This window comes from Erythrolamprus reginae, chromosome 1 (genome assembly GCF_031021105.1).
Source record: "Erythrolamprus reginae isolate rEryReg1 chromosome 1, rEryReg1.hap1, whole genome shotgun sequence".
In the NCBI taxonomy this organism is placed as follows: Eukaryota; Metazoa; Chordata; class Lepidosauria; order Squamata; family Dipsadidae; genus Erythrolamprus; species Erythrolamprus reginae.
In genome coordinates, this window is record NC_091950.1 from 302469917 (window position 1) to 302489462 (window position 19546).

The following is a 19546-nucleotide window of genomic DNA, read 5'->3' on the forward strand; positions in this document are numbered from 1 at the left end:
TCACAACTTCTGGAGGCAAGCCGTTCCACTGATTAATTGTTCTGACTGTCAGGAAACCTCTCCTTAGTTCTAAGTTGCTTCTCTCCTTGTTCAGCTTCCACCCATTGCTTCTTGTTCTACCCTCAGGTGCTTTGGAGAACAACAATGACCTTCTATTTTCCCTTGTTTGGGAGAGCCTTTTGTGATGTCTCTGAATAGCTATGAAGGCTCCAATGGAGGGTGGACATACTTTCCCAAAGTTTTAAGAGGGAGTTTGCCACACCATTCCAAAATACTCACTAAATTAGAATGTTAAATGAGACAGAAGGGGCAGAAGAAACAACCGTACTGACTATTTCATTTCAGTTTATGATTAAATCTGCTTTAGCTTTTGTCTGCTCCATCATTTCTTAGTATATATATATATCCCCAGCATGCCATTCTGTAAGTAGTTTGGGACACACATATGCACACACACACCATCTCAATCCCTGCCAATCATTACTGGCTTCATATCCAATCACACTAAATTGATCTGCTCATCTCTCTTGCTTCTCCCCCCCCCTTTATTTTATTTTTTAATACCAGCGTGTTTGCTTTATTGCAGACTACCGCACTCTATCTAAATGAAATGTTTTCTACTCACTTTGGAGGTATTCTAGCAGACTCCCATGTCTCATCAGCTCTGTAACAATATAAATTGGATCCTGCAAAGTGCAAACAGCATAGAGCTGTATAAGCTTAGGGTGTCTCAAATTCTTCATTATCTGTGCCTCCCTGAGGAAGTCTTTTGGATCCATTGAGCCTGAAATGAGAACAGCAGCAAAAGAAAATTAGTGTGTGTTATTAAGGGCTGTTCTGGTTTGCCCCACAGTCTTGTGGAAATAACCAAGGATATTGGCTGCCTCTTTGCTAATCAGCATAGGTAGCAATGCAAATTCCACTCCCCCTACATAATTCAGATATGGGATTTATGAAATTGAAATTGGAGAACACATTACTTTTTGCCCCCAAAACTGAATCCCCCCCCAAAAAATCAGCAATAATAGCAATTGTAGTTTATTTATTTATTTATTTATTTATTCATTCATTCATTCATTCATTCATTCATTCATTCATTCATTCATTCATTGGATTTGTATGCCGCCCCTCTCCGCAGACTCGGGGTGGCTAACAACAGCAGTAAAACAGTATAACAAAATCCAATACTAAAAAAACAGTTAAAAACCCATTATACAAAAACCAATCATACATACAAACATACCATGCATAAAATTGTAAAGGCCTAGGGGGAAAGTGTATCTTAGTTACCCCACTCCTGGCGGCAGAGGTGGGTTTTAAGCAGTTTACGAAAGGCAAGGAGGGTGGGGGCAATTCTAATCTCTGGGGGGAGTTGGTTCCAGAGGGTCGGGGCCACCACAGAGAAGGCTCTTCCTCTGGGTCCCACCAAGCGACATTGTTTGGTTGACGGGACCTGGAGAAGACCCACTCTGTGGGACCTAACTGGTCGCTGGGATTCGTGCAGCAGTTCTGGTCCTCCAATTTGCCTCAATCCGTAGTGGATTGCTCCCGGTTCGGCCTGGTTCTAAGAACCAGTAGCACTGGCAGTGGGAGACTCTGCCATCCACCTGGGACGCTTCTGCTCATGCGCAGAAGTGTCGAATGTGAGCACAAGCTCGAACTGGTAGAAAAGAGTTTTAGAACCCACTGCTGCCCTCAATCCAGGGGTGGGCTATGCCCGGATGGGGGGGAACGCAGTGGAGTAGCGAAAATGGAGCTCCCCCCCAGAGCACCCAATTTGCACTGAAAGATGTTGAAAGAAAATGCAGGGTGTCCTGCCCACAGTGTGGTAGTAAAAATGTTGGTAGCCCTTCACTGCCTCAATCCCTGCATAAATGCTCTTGGTTATTACCAAAGATGAAATCCCAGCAGTATTATTGGTTTCACTGTTCATCTGAATCCTCAGAATGGAAGCCTGATCAGAAAATGTGAGGTAATTTTCAACATCTTAGTCATCCAAATCCAATCTCTAGCCACAGATTTAATCCATCTTCAGTATATATTGTTATAGATCTTTGTATTTTGGAATTATTGTATTACATGTTATAATAAGTAAGTATTGCAAGTTTTGGTATCAAGAAATAAACACAGTGTTCTGCTGCCCCCTCATGCAGTAAATCCATGCCAGGAAAAAAAATCTGATTTCACGACAATTTAGACAAGTAGTGAAGAATACTGAGGCAGTCAGCTCTTTTAAATTTCTTTATTCTCGGCAGCAGGAAAGAACATTGCAATAGTGACTTCAGCTCTAGACGCGACTGACTGAAACAGTGTCAGCTCGCCTCTTTTATACTTTCATTTTCCCGCTTAAATGCAACTGTCACTTTCTCAACCAATCACATTTCAACAATCCACATTCAACTATTTACATTAACCCAATGCATATTCAACAAGTAGTCTAGATTAGTGTTGCATTGATTTTTTTTTCTATCTGTGTATTGTCAATAAAGTTCATTTAAGTCAAGATGACATTCCTTTGTTATTGTTATTGTTGTGGAGATGGGCAAGTTGGAAAGAAATGTGAATAGTTCCATTCCCTTGCATTACTATCACAGTCTGAAGGTGATCCCATGAAGCCAAAAGTATCAACAGATCAAAATATCCAGTTCAATTTGCTCAAATTCTTATTTTATTCATTTTGAATTCTTTATGACTCAATTGCAAACTTGCCCAAAATAATAACAATCCACTTGCAGATTCGTTTGTATTTTCGGAGATTGTTTTCTAATATACACATATTTCAAATATTTGCATTTTTTTGCAAATAATACACATTTAGTATTTTTTTTTTCTTCAATAAATCTTTTTAGCACTATTTCCATATTTGGAGCATCTATATGTCTTTGATTTTAGATTCTATCTGGCTGAGGACTCTGATGTTCTAACACTTCTGGAGCAACAAGGAATTGCTATAGGTTCAGTTGGGACAAAAATGATAAATATATGTATATAGAGAATGTGTTTGTCTATTCTAGTGGAAAGCCTTATTTAACTACTATAATCTTCTCCACGCCATTTACCATGGAAAAGCAGTGTTTTATTCACTTATGCCACAGTCTTCTTCTCTCACATACTTTTAAAATGCATGAAGAAGACTGCTGAAAATTTTATGAGAAACATTTTATAGGGAACCTTAGAAGATATCTGGTGAATTTTCAGATTTCAGATTAACAGAGTTGGAAGGGACCTTGCAGGTCATCTAGCCCAACCCTCCCCCCTCAAGCAGAAGACACTATACCAGTGATGGCAAACCTTTTTTCTCTCGGGTGCTGAAAGAGTGTGGGCGTGTGCTATCGCGCATGCACAAGTGCCCACACCCATAATTCAATGCATTGGGAGGGCAAAAACAGCTTCCCCCACCACCCGGAGGCCCCCTAGAAGTCAGAAAGGGGCTGTTTTCCAACTTCTGATGGGCCCAGTAGGCTCGTGTTTCGCCCTCCCCAGGCTCCAAAGGCTTCACAGGAGCCAGGGGAAAGTCAAAACACCCTTCCCCCCCCCCCCAGAGGCTTTCTGGAAGCCAAAAACACCCTCCCAGAGCCTCTGTGCCAGCCAAAAATCAGCTGGCCAGCACACACATGCGCATTGCAGCTAATCCAATATCTCTGGGCCCGCCTTCTGCCGCACAAATCCCAGCGACCGATTAGGTCTCACAGAGTTGGCCTTCTCCGTCGATTAAACAATGTCGTTTGGCGGGTCTTCTTCCCTTTACGATCCCCCCCTTCCTTTTAAATGGCATCAGGAAAATTAATCAGCAATAAGAAAATTTAAGGCCAAGTCTTGTATTGGAATGCATCAAAAATGCAAAATGGTTAAAACACATAATGAGTTAGTAGGCTTACAAATGCAGTTGGCAGGGTTTTCCACACACACAAAAATAATCATTCCAGTGTTAATATATTAATCAAACATCTTGCAAGTGCTTCATGAGACCACTTTGTTTCTAGGAAGATTGGTGGCAGTTTAATTAGCATGGTGGGTGGGTGGGTTTCCAAGTGTCTGAGGTTAATTGAAGGCCTTTCTAGTTGCAAAAATTTCCATTTAATCATTTGTCCTTTTATATAACATTGGAAGGATCAAAGATCAATTTTTAAGCACATGGAGAAAATGGCTCAAATGGCTTTATCATGTGAAACCTTTCAAATGTATAGCACTCAATAATCCTAGAGATTATTATCCCTATGTTCTTTTTTAAATAAATAGTTCAGTTGCTCTCTATGTTACAATAGTTCTCTATGCTACAATAGTTCTCAATAGCTCTCTATCCTACAATAATTATTTAACCGTGCATATAAAATAGTGCAGGTATTTTGTTGGTTAGTATAAGGTTTTTTTAAAAAAAAATCAAATCAAAATGAAACCTATTCATGCTATCCATTGCTTCAACAAATACAACTCTTGTATTCAAACTCACAATTCACTACATAATGCTAAGAGATTTTTAGTTAAACATTCTCAGCATCCATCTGATTTTTTTAAAGGGTTTTTGCCTTTCATTTTGACAAAAAGAATTTGTCACTAAGTCATGTGGCTAATATCTCAGTCCTAACATTATTTGACTGAAAATAACATCATGCCAGTAATTCCATTTGGCATCACCAAGAGAATTTAGGATTAATAGGAACCAAAGTCCCTACTGATATTTCAGTGAAATAAATTTGGGTTTCAAATCATCATATCAAATGTATTATTACAGTCATAGACCAAACCAAATAAAAACACTTAGTAAATACACAGCCAAATGTTGCAGGATAAAATGATAAATAACAGATAAAATCCATGATAAAATCCAGTCTATCAATTACACATGGTCAATACTACTAAAATTACAATCCATAAGCTGTGAGGTCTATAGTCAGTTTACTACTATTAGGGAAAGGAATAAACAAGGTTGCCACGTTTGTCGTATAAATTAACAAAGGTGGATTAGGCACTTAAAGGCTGGCCACAGATGCTATATGTATGTGTGTATATACATATACATATACATATACATATACATATACATATACATATACATATACATATACATATGGTGAAGACATATTTGCAACAAAGCCGCACTACTGCTGCGCAGAATCTGGCCACCTGTGCTGTGATTATGGCCTGTTCATCCTTAAGTAGCCACTGGAGATAGGTATTTTTTAATTAATTTTTTTAATTGATTTTATAAAATATGAACACATGCACACAACATACAACAAGTGCTCTGTGATTAGTGCCCACCACCAGACAAACATTCACACCCCACCACCAAATTGGGCGTGTTTCTTATATATACCATTTTAACTCAAGAGCAAAATATCTTTTTACATATTATAAAGTGATTCCAATTTATTCCTTGTAGCTTGGTCTCGGATTCTACTAGCCATATATTGTCTTGCCACTAGAGATAGGTAGTGTCTGAGTGGCCAGGGTACCTTGCAATTAATGGCAGAACATGTTTTTTTTCCTAATCTCTGTATAAAAGGAGCATCTCAGGAGCATGTGTCCCACAGTCTTCACCTCTCCTGAGCCGCAAGGGCAAAGTATTTCAGTGAATAGTATTCTTTTATACTTGCCATACAAAACGGCAGATGAAAGCGCATGGCATCATGTAAGAGCAAACGTTTTTCAGTGGTTTGCTGATTCCAGCTGTCTAAGGTAGCTGGCAGGAGCCACAACACATCTAGTGGCATCTGGAGCCAGAAACAGCGGAGCTTTCCTTAAATCCACCTGCCTCTCGATGTCCTCTTTGTCACAAGGTTTGTCTTGCTAGATCATAGTCCACCTCAAGTATTGAAGCTGGGGAGAAGCCCAATTTGTAAAGATTGGACTCGACAGCCTTAATCCATGAGGAGGAAAATTTGTCATGAAGGATTAATGAAGCAAGACCTTGCGGGAAAAAGTTAAGCTTTAACCAAATATTTAGAGTGGCTATATACTGATTATTGCTTTGACTTTTATCAATCCTGTCTCCAGGCACAGAAGTGCATTTGAGACGCAATGTGGCATCTGGAGAATTGCTCCAATAAATTTGAATTGAACTATTTCTAGTGGTGTAAAGTGCGAAGCTGAAGCTGGAGGTCCAAGCAAGGACCTATAAAGGAGCTGAGCTAGCGACTTGGCCATAAAAAGTTTAATAGCAGAAGGGACATAGTATCCTCCCTTTGTGCGGAAAAAATTGAGAATGGTGCTCGCTGATCTTTGGCCCAGGGCAGCTGCATATTCTCCATGTGCTTTCCTTGAACCATTGGCATGAAAGATCACCCCCAGGTATTTGAAAGTGGTTACCTGCTCTATTTTGTGCCCATCTTGATACCATGAGTAAGGTTTCAGCCTTTTTGCAAATGCCATGATCTTTGCTTTTTCATAATTTATACTTAGGTTATTGTTATTGCAGTACTGAAGAAGGGCTCGAAAGGCTATTTTACGGCCTACTGGCATCCTGGAGAAGATCACAGCGGCGTCTGCATAGAGCAGGAGGGCGATGTTTTGGTCACCTATTTTTGGGGAGTAGTGATTTGGTTTGTTAAAGCAAGGGGAGCAGTTCCTTCATTTCTACCTGCTACTGTTAATCCATGGGATCTTTGCAGTGAAGAAGAACAAGGTTCAACTTTATAGAATAAGAAGCCCTTACTGAAATTATGCAGCTCCACTACAATTTAAAGGAGGGCAGAACTTGGAAAGCAAGGACGGGATGATTCATCCAATCTGGGCAGAAACTCAATGTACACTGGGAGATCTAAGGCATTAATGTATGTTCTGAGCATGCGCAGAAACAAAAAAAACTAAGCATCACCAAAAGAGTTGGTTTCGCGGAGTGGCAGGCTTAGGTTGTGCTGGTTCTACCGAACCAAGCTGCTAAGTTATTACCAGTTCCATAAAACTGGTCCAAATCAGGAGGAACCCACCTCTGATCCAGCTAGCACCCTGCACTCTTGTTCTTTGCCTTGACACTGTTGTTTGTGCAAGCAGAAGAAAGAAAATACATCATGCTCTTCTTCTGTGTTTCAAAAACCTGTTGAAATGGTGTTAAAGCACCAGAGCATTCTGATTTCACCAGGGAGAGGAGAGATCTGTAGAACTTGGATGCTGTCTGAGTTTTCACCATTGGGGAAAAATTACCTATAGGTCAAGAATTATCTTTGCAGCATCAACGCTAGAACTGAATTGAATGTTTAAAGGGGTTTAGTTTCAGAAATGCTTATGATGTTGAGATAATATCAGGATTGTGTGATTTTCATAAGAAAATTACAGAGGTATTCAACTTACCTGGTTTTAGTGTTTTAATTGCCACTGGTGTTCTGTTATTCCATAATCCTTCCCAGACCTCACCAAATTGCCCAGAACCCAATCTGTTTAAAAGTTGTAGAGAATTTCGGTCAATCTCCCAGTGATCTACAGTTTGATATGATAAATCATATGGAGTTGGGACTTCTGTCTGGATAGAAATAAAACAGCATACATAAACATCCATTTTTGCCTAGAATACCAAAATGGCAAATATTGCAGGGTTTATTAATAATCAGTCATCTAAACAAAAAAGCTTTGGACAACTAATAAAGCCACGCTTTTAACAAAAAGATGCCTATTCTTTCAATGACTACCAAATACTTTCTACTGTAAAGACCACATGTTGCGTTGATGAAAGTCTCATTTCACTAAAGCAGCATGAAACAGTTGCTTTGAGCACTAACTTCCAGCAGGGAATGCTATGTTCTTATTGTCACACTCTCATTTTGTGATTTTTTATTTTAGATGCGTTTCATTTCAAAGCCAGAAAACTTTATTTCAATGTTTTCAAATTCAAAAATACTTAGGATGAGCCATGTATGTTGGGGGTGCTTCCAGACAGATGGCTCCTAATATCCTCCTTTCCCTCCCCACTCCAGTTTTACTGGTGAGATGTTCCATATTTATTTCCACAGCAAAATTGTTTTCCTATCAAAAAACAAATGAAAATGGTGGAGAAATTGAGATGGTTCCAGATAGAGGATCATGTCTGAATCCTCTATAAAAAATGATAAAGGGGACAGGATCAGAGGTGGGTTCCTACCAGTTCTAACCAGTTCTTTAGAACCATTAATAATCCAGTGATGATGTCATGGAGCCTGTTCTGTCGGTATCTCTATGGGTGCCGCCATCTTGGATTTTGCTTCCCCACATGTGCAGAAGCTAATTTTTGATTGCTGGGGGTGTGCACACATATGGCGTGACCTTGAGTGAACTGGCACCAAAAGGATCCAGAACCTACCCCTGAACCGGATGATAAATTGACTGGATTATTTAAATACACCCAAAGCTCTCTTGACACCCTTCATAGTATGGGACTGGCAGGTGAGAGATGAGTATTCATTGTTTATGGCAGAATATTATATTGGGTTCTTCAGTTGCCATGACAACATTGAAACCATCATTTTGTCATTCATTCCTGAGCTTCTGGAGTTCTCTCATAGCTTTCTTCACCTACTGGCATTGACAGTGGTGTGGAGATGCAACAAGATTCCTGCACAGTCTGAAGATATTTTTTTTGCTATTTTTTTTTAAACAAGAGAAGAACTTGGTCAAGCTAATCGATACCTGATGTAAGAAACCAATGATCTCCAGAAGGAAAAAAAAATCAGACCTATCTCCAATCCACAGAGTATAAAGTCTGAATTAATTATTTCCACTTAATAAATCATGGAGAAAATCTATCTATGTGGTTGCTAGGACTCGAAAACAACTTGATGGCAGATAATCAATCAAACAATTAATCACTTGATAAAACCCTGATATTTCTCAACTGATTTTCCTCCTTTCTGAAGACTAATTAAAAGTTGTACGAGCAATGAAAACAAACTTTCCATACTGTTTTTTTTAATGTAAAAAGTACTTACCTATGCCTCCACCCAGAACCTTTTTGTGCTACAATTTTATAAGAGGGACACACAGAATATTTGTAGTTGTACTTTTTTGCATTTGCAGAAAGAATGAAGACAAAGGTATCAGAGATGCAACAAAGGTGATCAGCATTATAAAATAAAAGTTTTATTGGGAAAGTTTGAAGAAACCAGAACTCTTCAGCGTGAAGAAAAGGTGGCTAAGAAGATACGAAGAATTACTTATAGATAAACCCTGGAAGGATTTATATCTGGATATGCACTACAGTGGTGGGTTGCTGCCAGTTCAGAACAGTTCTTTAGAACCGGTAGTGGAAATTTACTGCCACTTGCCAAACAGCCAGAGATAACCGGTGGTCCACAGTCCTGAACCAGTTCTCCGGTTACCGCAGCTTGCAAAAAAATCCTCTGTGCATGCGCAAAGGCTTCTATGCATGCAAAGTGGGGTCATTTCCAGGTGTTTTGCCCAATGTGACAGGTGCATTACTTCCATCGCGATGCAAACTGATAGGGAAGGTAAATGGAACTATCCCTGATGCATTAAGATAAAACCAATAGGTAGGAAACATCAATTTCTAGAGCTAGAGTTAAAATTGCAGAGTTTTAACGTTATCCATCCGTAGTTGAGTCAATAGCATGCTATACAGGTTGTCCTCAACTTACAACATTCATTTGGTGACTGTTCAAAGTTAGAATGGCACTGAAAAAGGTAGCTTACATCCATTTTTCACAGTTATGGCTATCGCAACATCCCATTGGTCTTGTGATTTACATTCGGATGCTTGACAAATGGTTCGTATTTATGATGGTTGCAGAGTCCCAGAATCATGTGATCACATTTTGTAATCTTCCGATAGGCCAAAATCAATCAGGAAGCCACATTCACTTAACAACTTCAGTAAACAAATGTGGCAAGGAAAATTATAAAGTGGGGCAAAATTCACTTAACAAATTTCTCAGCATCATTATTTTCATTATCTATATTTTGGCCTCAATTGTTTTCATAAGTTCAGGTACCAGCCTGAAACATCCTGTTCCAGCCTACCCCTATCTCTCACTTTTGTTTCCTATCATTGACAGAACTTTTCTCCAGAGTAATAGCAATAAAGCCTAATCGATTTTATACATCTTGAGACTGTCCTGGTATGAAGGTAATATAGAAACATTGCAGGAAAAAAGAGATATCTTCAGAGCATGTTTGTGCCGTGTTTAGATGTACATGTGTGGAGGGGGAGGCAAAATCCAAGGTTTTTTTAAAAAAAATCTAATAAAAATAAGGCAATTGAAATCGAATCAGTCTTACCATACTAAAATTTGATGCCAATAATTGTTCATCCAATCAAGAACAGAACTTGGCACTGTCAAACAGATTGCCCTCTCTTTCAATCACCCTCTGGGAGATGTTCTTGGATTTATCATTCACTAGAGGTACAGGGAGTTGTGCTGTTCAGTCACTTTTCATCACTTATGACTAACGCTGATTGTGTTATTCCTGAGACGTAAGTAATCCTCTGGCAATTACTTCTACTTTGATCATTGCATGCTTTGCTTATTGCATTGTGCTTATTGCAACATGCTTATGGCAAAGCCCATTATGCACTGAAAATGGTTTAGAATCGTCACTCATTCTGTAGCCAGAGTCCGTTCAGTGCAATTACAGGGTGACACTTCCACTAATCCATCTCTTAGATCAATTCAGAACACTGGTGCTAAACTTTCATCCTTAAACAATTGACATCATGTTACCCTTTTGAGGCCAGACTGTTGGAAGGAATCCCTCTTTCACCTTTTAACTTTTGTTACGTACAGCTGTACGTGAACTGAATTTGCATAGCCACTGCTGATTGGTACATCCAATCGGCGGGAGAATTAAACTGCTGTCAATGGCCAGCCAGCTACAGCTATAAAAGTAGTTTCCCTGCAGCCTGCCAGCATTCCGTAATGCTTTCTGCTAGAGAGCAATAAAAGGTGCTGAACTGTCCCTACGTCTCACCTCTTCATTCCTGCACAATCTAACACTGGCAACAAGAGTGGTTGAAGAAGACAACAGAACAAAGGCACCTTGTGGCATCCATGGCTTTCTTAGAAGCAAGCACTGTCCAGCTTCAGCCAAACCTGAGCTCCGCATACAGTGTGGTATTTCCAACAGTTCCTTTTTGTACTTTTGTCCCAAAGGTGCTTTTTCAGGAGACAATTGGTCTTCGTGGTTTTTCTCTGAAGATGTTTCACTTCTCATCCAAGAAGCTTCTTCAGTTCTCCCCACCATCCAGCCAGAGCTGAAAAAACTTCTTGGGTGAGAAGCAAAATGTTGCATCCCAAATACCAAGAAAAATGAGGCGGCCAGAATGGAGAGAACCCTTTTGTATTCAAAGCAACAGCAGAACAACAAGAAGGACCAACAACATGAAATTGAGCAAAAAAAGCTCCTCATCCATGATCTGACCATTCATTTATATGCAGCTGTCAGACGGGGTGACCAATAGGGAGGTCTGGAGTCTCCCACTCTGCAAAGGGCCAAACAGACGTGTCCCAGGCTGTTACCAGCGAATGCCGGGACGCAACACAAAACATCTTCAAAGAAAAAACAGAAAGTCCAGTTGCCTCTTTAAAAAGCACCTATGGGACAACGATGACCTGGATGACTTGAGAATTTCCATAGACCTTATTGTGATTTATTTTTCCAGGCTACACACTGGCTATCGTGTTATATGTACCTTGTTGCTGGCTTCCCCTTAATTTTATTATAGGCTGTTTTATTCATAAAATGATATATGACTTTCAACAAGGAGCTAGACAGGGTATTATATTCAGCGGAAAAACAATAACAGAGCACACCTACAAGAATTCATGGCTATATCAGAGCAGCCATAGATGCGGTCACTAACAACAAGCTGTCAATAGTGTGAAATAGTTCTAAAATACAGTTCTGGGGTGTTTCAAGAAGAAATAATAGGTCAAAGGCACATGAAATTCTGCCCTGGCAAGATTACTAGAGTACAGTTTGGAATTCTGATACCACATTTAAATAAGAATTTTGAAAGTGAGAAGTGTGGACAACAAAAGTGATAACAGAAACTAAAGTTTTAAGGACATGTCAGCTGAAGGGCAGAAAAATCTTGGATGTTCAGCTGGAAAAGGGAGACAAAATATAAGTGTTTACATGGTCTTAAAGGGAAGATTGTGAACTATTTTCCATTGACAGAGAAACTATGACTGGAATTAATGGGGGAAAAATAGCTACCTATATTTCTTCCTTATTTAAACATAAGGTGTAACTTGCTGATTGTGAACAACAATAATCTGCTACAAAGGTTATGGGTTTTTCATCTTTGGAGGGTTTTAGGAAAATGTCTAGAAAATATGAATTAATAAGTTCTCTAGACAATTACAAGTAGGACAAATCACAACCTATTTAATCAATCTGATAAATAGCAAAAAAAAAAAGGTGGGGGGCAAGAATATCTGGAAATCTTGAGCCTTGCATATTCTGCACTGCATGAGAACCTGGTGTGTTTTGAATACAACACCCTCTCAACCTGGACAGATTTATATTTTAATGTGAACCAATCTAATTTATATTTATATCCAACTGTTAAACTCTGAGCACTACAGAACAATGTGTTTTTAAAAAAATGTCTTAGGAGAAATGTATATAAAAGGGCAGATTTGTTTTCAGCAAAATAAATATCAAAAGTGGATGAAAAAGTAGATTGCAAAAAAACATATTTGCTTATTCACTGGGCAACTCTGCAAAATGCAAGGAGTTAACCTTAATGCTGTCTCTCCATTTCATAACAACTCTTTTGATTCAGTGAATCAAAAGAATAAATGCGAATACATTCACATCCTGATGAAATTGCTTTTGAAATGATCTATAATGTAGGAAAAGCTTCAGATATTCAACTAATAGATGATTTTGTTCAAGTGTTTCTTTTAGTATCTCGAAGATTAAAATATCCCTAGATAGAGGCAGGAGAAAGCCATCAAGCTTTAAAGTATGTTTAAGTACTGCCTCTACCACCCTGATCGGATCTGTGGGTTCTGTTTTTAGGCACCACTTAGAGACAGGAAGAGTTATGAGCTTAGCTATTTCATCTCAATATAAGTTTATACGGTGACTTCATAAATCACACAGTGACATGCGTCTTTTCCACCTCAATTGCACATTTATTTGCCCAAAATGATATGATGTTGAAATGCCTAAGGAATGGAATGATACAGTTAAGTGCATTTCTTAGAGCAATGATCACAGCATGTAGGGGAATCATACTTGCATTAACTCGATAATCAAATACTAATCTCGGGATTTTCAGGGGAAGGAGAGAAACATTCAGACTTCATACTGTACCTTTATGCAAGGCCTCCCAAGTGTTACACACAGTCCATCACTGGATTTACTGTAGTGCATGACAAAAGCGTTCAGGGTGTGAAATGTTGCCCTCCGTGTCACAAAAAAATCACCATTGTCCATTCGTTTGATTCGGTAGTGCTTCACAGTTCCTCCATCCCGAACTAAGAAAATAAAAGGATACAAAAATGTAATTTCCCGTTTCTCCAACACCTACAAAGAAATATGAGAAGGCTGTCATGTAGCCCTCCTTCACAATGGCTTATAAAAACTGAGTCCTTCAGGAACTTGACTCTCTGCAGAAAACATGGATCTCCTATTCTACTGTCAGCTACCAGGCCCAACTCCCAAAATTGTGCCTTTGCCTTTGACATTCGGCTATGTAGTGTTCTGCCTGACTGGGCTCAGGCAATGCGTAACAGTCCAAGGAAAAGAATTCAAACACACATGTGCTCTTCTAATCAGCAAACTTGTATTAAACAAACAAAAAAGGGTTACTCAAAACAGTCCTTAGTGTCAGTAAACAATGATAGTGCAAGGCTTACTTCAGCCGCATACAAAACACAGGAAAAAGCAAACAAAGACAACCTGCAATGAGCAGAGACGTTTCAAGAGTCCTTTGAATCTTTGGAGCAAACAGCAAGTCCCAGAGGTTTCACCTCCCACGTGCCTGAAAAAGCTGAGTTGAAATCCAAAGGCACGGAACAGAAATTTCAGAGCAGGAACCACAAAATAACACAGATAAACAGCCACAGTTTGCCTTGTGCCTCTGTTCCCTTTTATACCTTTAGCCCTCATTAAGGGAACCACACCCAGCCCTCAGTATAAGAACCACACCCAGCCCAGGTGCTACTCTGATGACCTGTAATAATTGATCCCTCCTTTGCATAGCTCTTCGGCTATGCATGACTATGAATTGGTCTGCAGAGGAATCCAAGGACGAAAGACTGTCTGAGGGACTGCATGCCAAATCCCCTGGGCTGTCTGCTGAGTCCTGCGAACCAGTGGCCTCATCCTCCTGGCTGTCTTCCTGGCTGTCAGCCAGGCTTTCGCACTCACTTTGTGCCGCATCTCTCCCATCTGTGGGAGCAACGGCAGGCCCATGCCCAAACACAACATGTAGTGCATTTTTTTTCAGAATACATGTAGCCCTCGACTTACAACAGTTCATCTAGTGACAGTTCGAAGTTATGACGGGATTGAAAAAAGTGACTCATAGCCATTTTTCACAATTGTGACCATTGCAGCATCCCCATGGACATGTGATTTTCAGTCAGATGCTTGGCAACTGGTTCATATTTATTGCGTTTGCAGTGTTCCAAGGTCATGTAACCTTCTCATAAGCAAAGTCAACGGGGAAGGCAGATTCACTTAACATTAGTGTTTCTAACTTAACAATTTCAGTGATTCGCTTAAAAACTGTGGCAAGAAAAGTCATAAACTGCAGAAAAACTCATTTCACAAATGTTTCACTTAAAAACAGGAATGTTGGACGTAATGGTGGTCTGAAGTTGAGGTAATTGGAGCTGAAAAGCTCTAATGCTCTAAATGTAGGTAGCCAGGTATACATGTAATAAATATAACTAAATAAAATAAATAAGTACAAATGTGTTTATGTTTTTAAAAGCTCACCCAAAAGTTGGCAAAAGAGTTAACTCTACTCTTCTATCTCTAGAACAGGAGTCTCTAACCTTGGCAACTTTAAGACTTGTGGACTTCAACTCCCAGAATTCCTCAGCTAGCTGAGGAATTCTGGGAGTTGAAGTCCATAAGTCTTAAAGTCCATAAGTCCATAAGTTTTAAAAGAAAGTCGGGAGTAATTTCTTTGCATTTCTTTTTCTTTTATTTCTGCACTTTTGGCTTTGCTTTCTCCTTAATTCTTTACTTTTTTCTGTTTTTCATATTATTACTTTCTGTTAGTTTTTTTCATTCTAATCTTATTAGTTATCTGAAAGCCTTTTTTTTTTTTTTTTTTAAAAGGGAAAATATGCCTTGAATATGCAACTTCCATCAGCTGCCACAAGAGGGTGTATGTCATGGAAAGCTACTGCTGTACTTTTTATTTCCAGTTTTCAAGTGCACATTCTACATCAATAAAGTAGGGTTAGCAAAAAAAATATATGAATTATAGTGTCTTTTATTGCATATCATACTTCAATACACTTCATACTAGGATCAAGATAAGCAATGTTCTACAAAACACAGAGAAAAAGAGCAAGGCATAGTAAGCCAAAGAAATTAAAGAGATGACGTCAGAAAACAAAAGGAAATATACACAAGCATAGCGTTTATTGTTTATTATTTCTCTCCAAAGAGCTAGTTAAGGTGTCATTTAAGGCATTAGGCTAGAAACCAAGAATCTGTAAATTCTAATCCCATGAAACCAGCAATGCGTGGGCCAGTCATTCTCTCTCGAGTCTCAATCCTAGGAAGCAGGTAAGAGCAAGCCATTTTCAAAATACCTTACTAAAGAAAACTGACAGGAATTGTTAGCAAGTCTCCAAAAGTCAACAATGACTCTTTTTTACATTTTTAATTGGATTGATTATTTATTAAAGTTTTGAGTCAAGATTGATTTCTGGTGGACACAAATCTCTTGTTTTCTTTCTGTTTTGTTTTTTCTGCTATATGGCAGTAGCCATTGCCTTCTTCATAGATTTAAAAAAATATATCTAACCTTCAGCAACAATTACATGTAGATTAAAAGGTTCATGGAATGAATCATTTTATAAAGTTTAACTTGCAGGCAGGGATAAACTATTGCCCGGATGGGGGTGGGGATGCAGTGGGGTAACGAAAATGGAACTCCACCCCAGAGCACCCATTTTGCACTGAAAGATGTTGAAAGAAAATGCAGGGTGTCCTGCATAAGCCATGCCCACAGTGTGATGGTAAAAATTTTGGTAGCCCTTCACTGCTTGCAGGGGTGTAAATAAAAAATAAAGAGGGAAGACTTGCTGAAATGGGTATATTTTTATCAAGAAATATCCAGGCCGTAATAATATGGGTGACCACTAGATGTCAGCAAATATAAATAACATTCTTAACTCGCTGCTGCCATATAATGGTTGTGTGGATTTTGGCAACGGAAATTCCACAAGTATCCTTATGGAAAGGAAAGCAAAAGGGTTGGAATATATTTTGGGATAATATTTTGGGTTAAGGTTGGGATAAACTAAGTTTTCTATAATTTGGCTTCCCTGTCCCAGATCACAAAGCTTATGAGGTAATTTTATTTTTATTTTTTATTTATTAGATTTGTATGCCGCCCCTCTCCGAAGACTCGGGGCGGCTCACAACAGTAATAAAAAGGCAATAGAACAATAGAATAAATCTAATAATAAAAAGATATATAAAACCCCAACAATACAGCACATACATACCAAACATAAAATATAAAAGCCTGGGGGAGATGTCTTAGTTCCCCCATGCCTGGCGATAAAGGTGGGTCTTGAGTAATTTGCAAAAGGCAAGGAGGATGGGGCCCATTCTAATTTCCGGGGGGAGTTGATTCCAGAGGGCCGGGGCCGCCACAGAGAAGGCTCTTCCCCTGGGGCCCGCCAAGCGACATTGTTTGGTTGATGGGACCCGGAGAAGGCCAACTCTCTGGGACCTTATCGGCCGCTGGGATTGGTGTGGTAGAAGGCAGTTCCAGAGGTATTCTGGTTCAATGCCATGCAGTGCTTTAAAGGTCATAACCAACACTTTGAATTGTGACCGGAAACTGATTGGCAGCCAGTTTTTTCTTCACAGGAACCCAAAAACCCTTCTGCTAAAAGCATGCTCTACTAAAAACCTAAGAAATAACAGACTCGCCAAGTGCTTCTCAAAAGTATTCATTCATAGACATTAAAATCTGTATGCATGTGTACTTCTAAAGACTCACCCACTCACCAGATAAAAAGTATATGTGATCATCAACAACAGCTGCCAGTTTATCTAAACCAAACTAAGGAAAAACATTTTTATGATAAGAAAAGTGGAAGGTACCTGAAAGGGAAAATTCGCCCTTTTGACTTTCACTCTCTCTGATTAGGAAGGCTCCTGTCTCATTCTCATGATAAAGGAGTTGTTTCTCGGCATCTGCTCGTTTAATAGCCCCAAAAAACCACCTAAAAAAGAAAGAATTAGTAATTAGTAATCAGAAACTAGAAGAAGTTACAAGAAGAATCATATGTTAAAGCAAAGGACCAGTTCTGAACAAATTATTTACCTATGAAGTATAATCTTAAGAAGAAATAATACAAACAGGAAGTCCTTCCTCATACAGGCTTGGAACAGCACAAATGAACATACAACAGTATTTAGAAACTTATCTGATTCCGTTTTTCAGTCTCAGCAAGTAGGCTTCATTTCCCAGAATTCCCCAGCCAGCCTTGAATTGTTGAAGTCCATACATCTTAATGTTGGTGAGGTTGAGAAACACTGTGAAACACTGTCTTATCCTATGTGCATCAGTATCACATCAGCTATATCACCAATTACTCTTCCCCAAAAATATACATGAACTAAAGAGCCTAGAAGTAGACACTCATGCCGTAATGTTATGCAAGGTCTTTAATCTGATTTCAAAAAGATATCCTGAAAGGTATCTTATTCAAGCCTCAAAAAATATTTTTTTCTTTCACAGTATTTTGGAAATTTTTAAAAAACTATTTCTGAGGTCAGGTTGTTATTTTAAAAAAGCCTGCTGAGCCCTTTTTTTTAAATAATAGCCTTATAATAATTCGTGTTGTTCTGCTATTTTCCCAGTTTATGGATGCTGATCACTGAACTATAAATAGGTTAGTGACAAGTCTCTTGGACAGTAAATCACTGCAATAAAGCTGATAAAATGATCAATCCCTCTGTAGCTGCAAGAGATCATGAAAGCTAGATATTTTGTTGAAAGACAATACAACGCTTTAAATTAAAATAAGGAATTAAATGTGGAAAATAAAACAATTTAGCTCTGCATTATCCTAGTCTGTTATAGAACAATGGATGCCTAAACAGAATTACTTTTAATTAAAAGAAATGAGTAGAAAGGATTATGAGAAGACTTCAAATTGTTTTAGGGTAAATACTGTATATTTAGCTTTGCATAAGTTTTTTAATGAGTTTTCTTACCAAGTTGTATTAAAATTTAACACTTTATGATAGCCTTTATTCACAAAGGAACATTGAGATTTCCAATGGTATCTGTAATGTTGTAGAATATAATTTCCTTTGTTATGTTAAATAGCAATCCAATGAAATAGCACTAGTCTTTTGTCGTCCTACTGTAGTATTCTCTCTCTTTAAAAAAAAAAAAAGCTTAACCTTTAATGCTCCAATGAATATGAAAAATACTAATGAAAATTAACCAAACTTTGGGAGGGGGGTGGACCAGAAAAAAAAAGGGGGGGGGATGATGGACCAATTTATGGCTTTTGCTTATTGGAATGGAATGATGGATAAGATGGAACAATTAAGGGGAGGACAGAGAATAAATGAATTATGATTTATTGTTCTAGCTGTTAATGAAGATGGTGTCAATTTTGAGAGAAGCAGCAATTCACAAGCAGAAACCAAAAAAATTACCAAAATGTTTTGGCAAGTCACCGGAAACAATGGGGTCTGCATAGGAGATATTGCTTCATAAAAAATAATTAGAGTCTTAACAATAGTCTCTGCTGTTGGATTTTAGTTTCTGGCATCTCAAGATGGAGAGAGACAATTTTATTTTTGAAGTGTCTTGAATAATTATTTTGTGCTCTGCTACAAATTTCCTTCTCTTCTGACCTCTTTAAAAATAAACTTCTGTGTTAATCTTTTCCATGTTACGTAGGGCTACTGCATTGGGGAACTTTTTAATTCTTTTAGACACTTTCTGTGTGTTTTAATAATGATCTCAGAAGACTGAATTTTTCATTGGAATTTTTCATGGAACATTAATTTTAATACATTTTAAATTGGATTTCCTTATTGTGTGGTTCTGGTTTAATGATCACTTTCCATGAGAAAAAAATGAGAATTTTAAGTTCTCTTTTCAGTTAATAAGGAATAAGGGGGAGGGAGAGGGGGAGGGGGAGGAGAGGGGGGAGAAACAAAAAAGTGTTCATATCAATGTCTGGATTTTTCTCATTTTATTTTAGTCCTGCCTATCTTATACTAACCTCGTGAGAATGAAGGCCTATCAAAAAAGTGATTGGCCACCCCAGCCTAGAGAAAACAAAGAATGATTAGCTTTTAAAAAAATTAAAGCAAACTAGATGGAGCTAATCTAGTTTTACATATCCATTGTTTCCTTATGCACATCATTATAGAATTGTGTGTA

General features: G+C 38.5%; 1 protein-coding gene across 2 annotated transcripts in view; it reads right to left on the reverse strand.

The window, feature by feature from the left end:
* The window catches only part of FRK (fyn related Src family tyrosine kinase), a 68951-nt gene that overhangs the window by 13416 nt on the left and 35989 nt on the right, over nucleotides 1-19546 (reverse strand). Inside the window, exons 3-6 of one of the 2 annotated variants that reach the window (XM_070733382.1) lie at nucleotides 17239-17360; nucleotides 13249-13412; nucleotides 7291-7459; nucleotides 626-784 (exon numbers count right to left, since the gene is read on the reverse strand). In XM_070733382.1, the coding sequence (XP_070589483.1) occupies nucleotides 626-784; nucleotides 7291-7459; nucleotides 13249-13412; nucleotides 17239-17360 (614 nt within the window). The remainder of the gene's footprint in view (nucleotides 1-625; nucleotides 785-7290; nucleotides 7460-13248; nucleotides 13413-17238; nucleotides 17361-19546) is intronic. The other variant, XM_070733383.1, reaches the window with a different exon arrangement.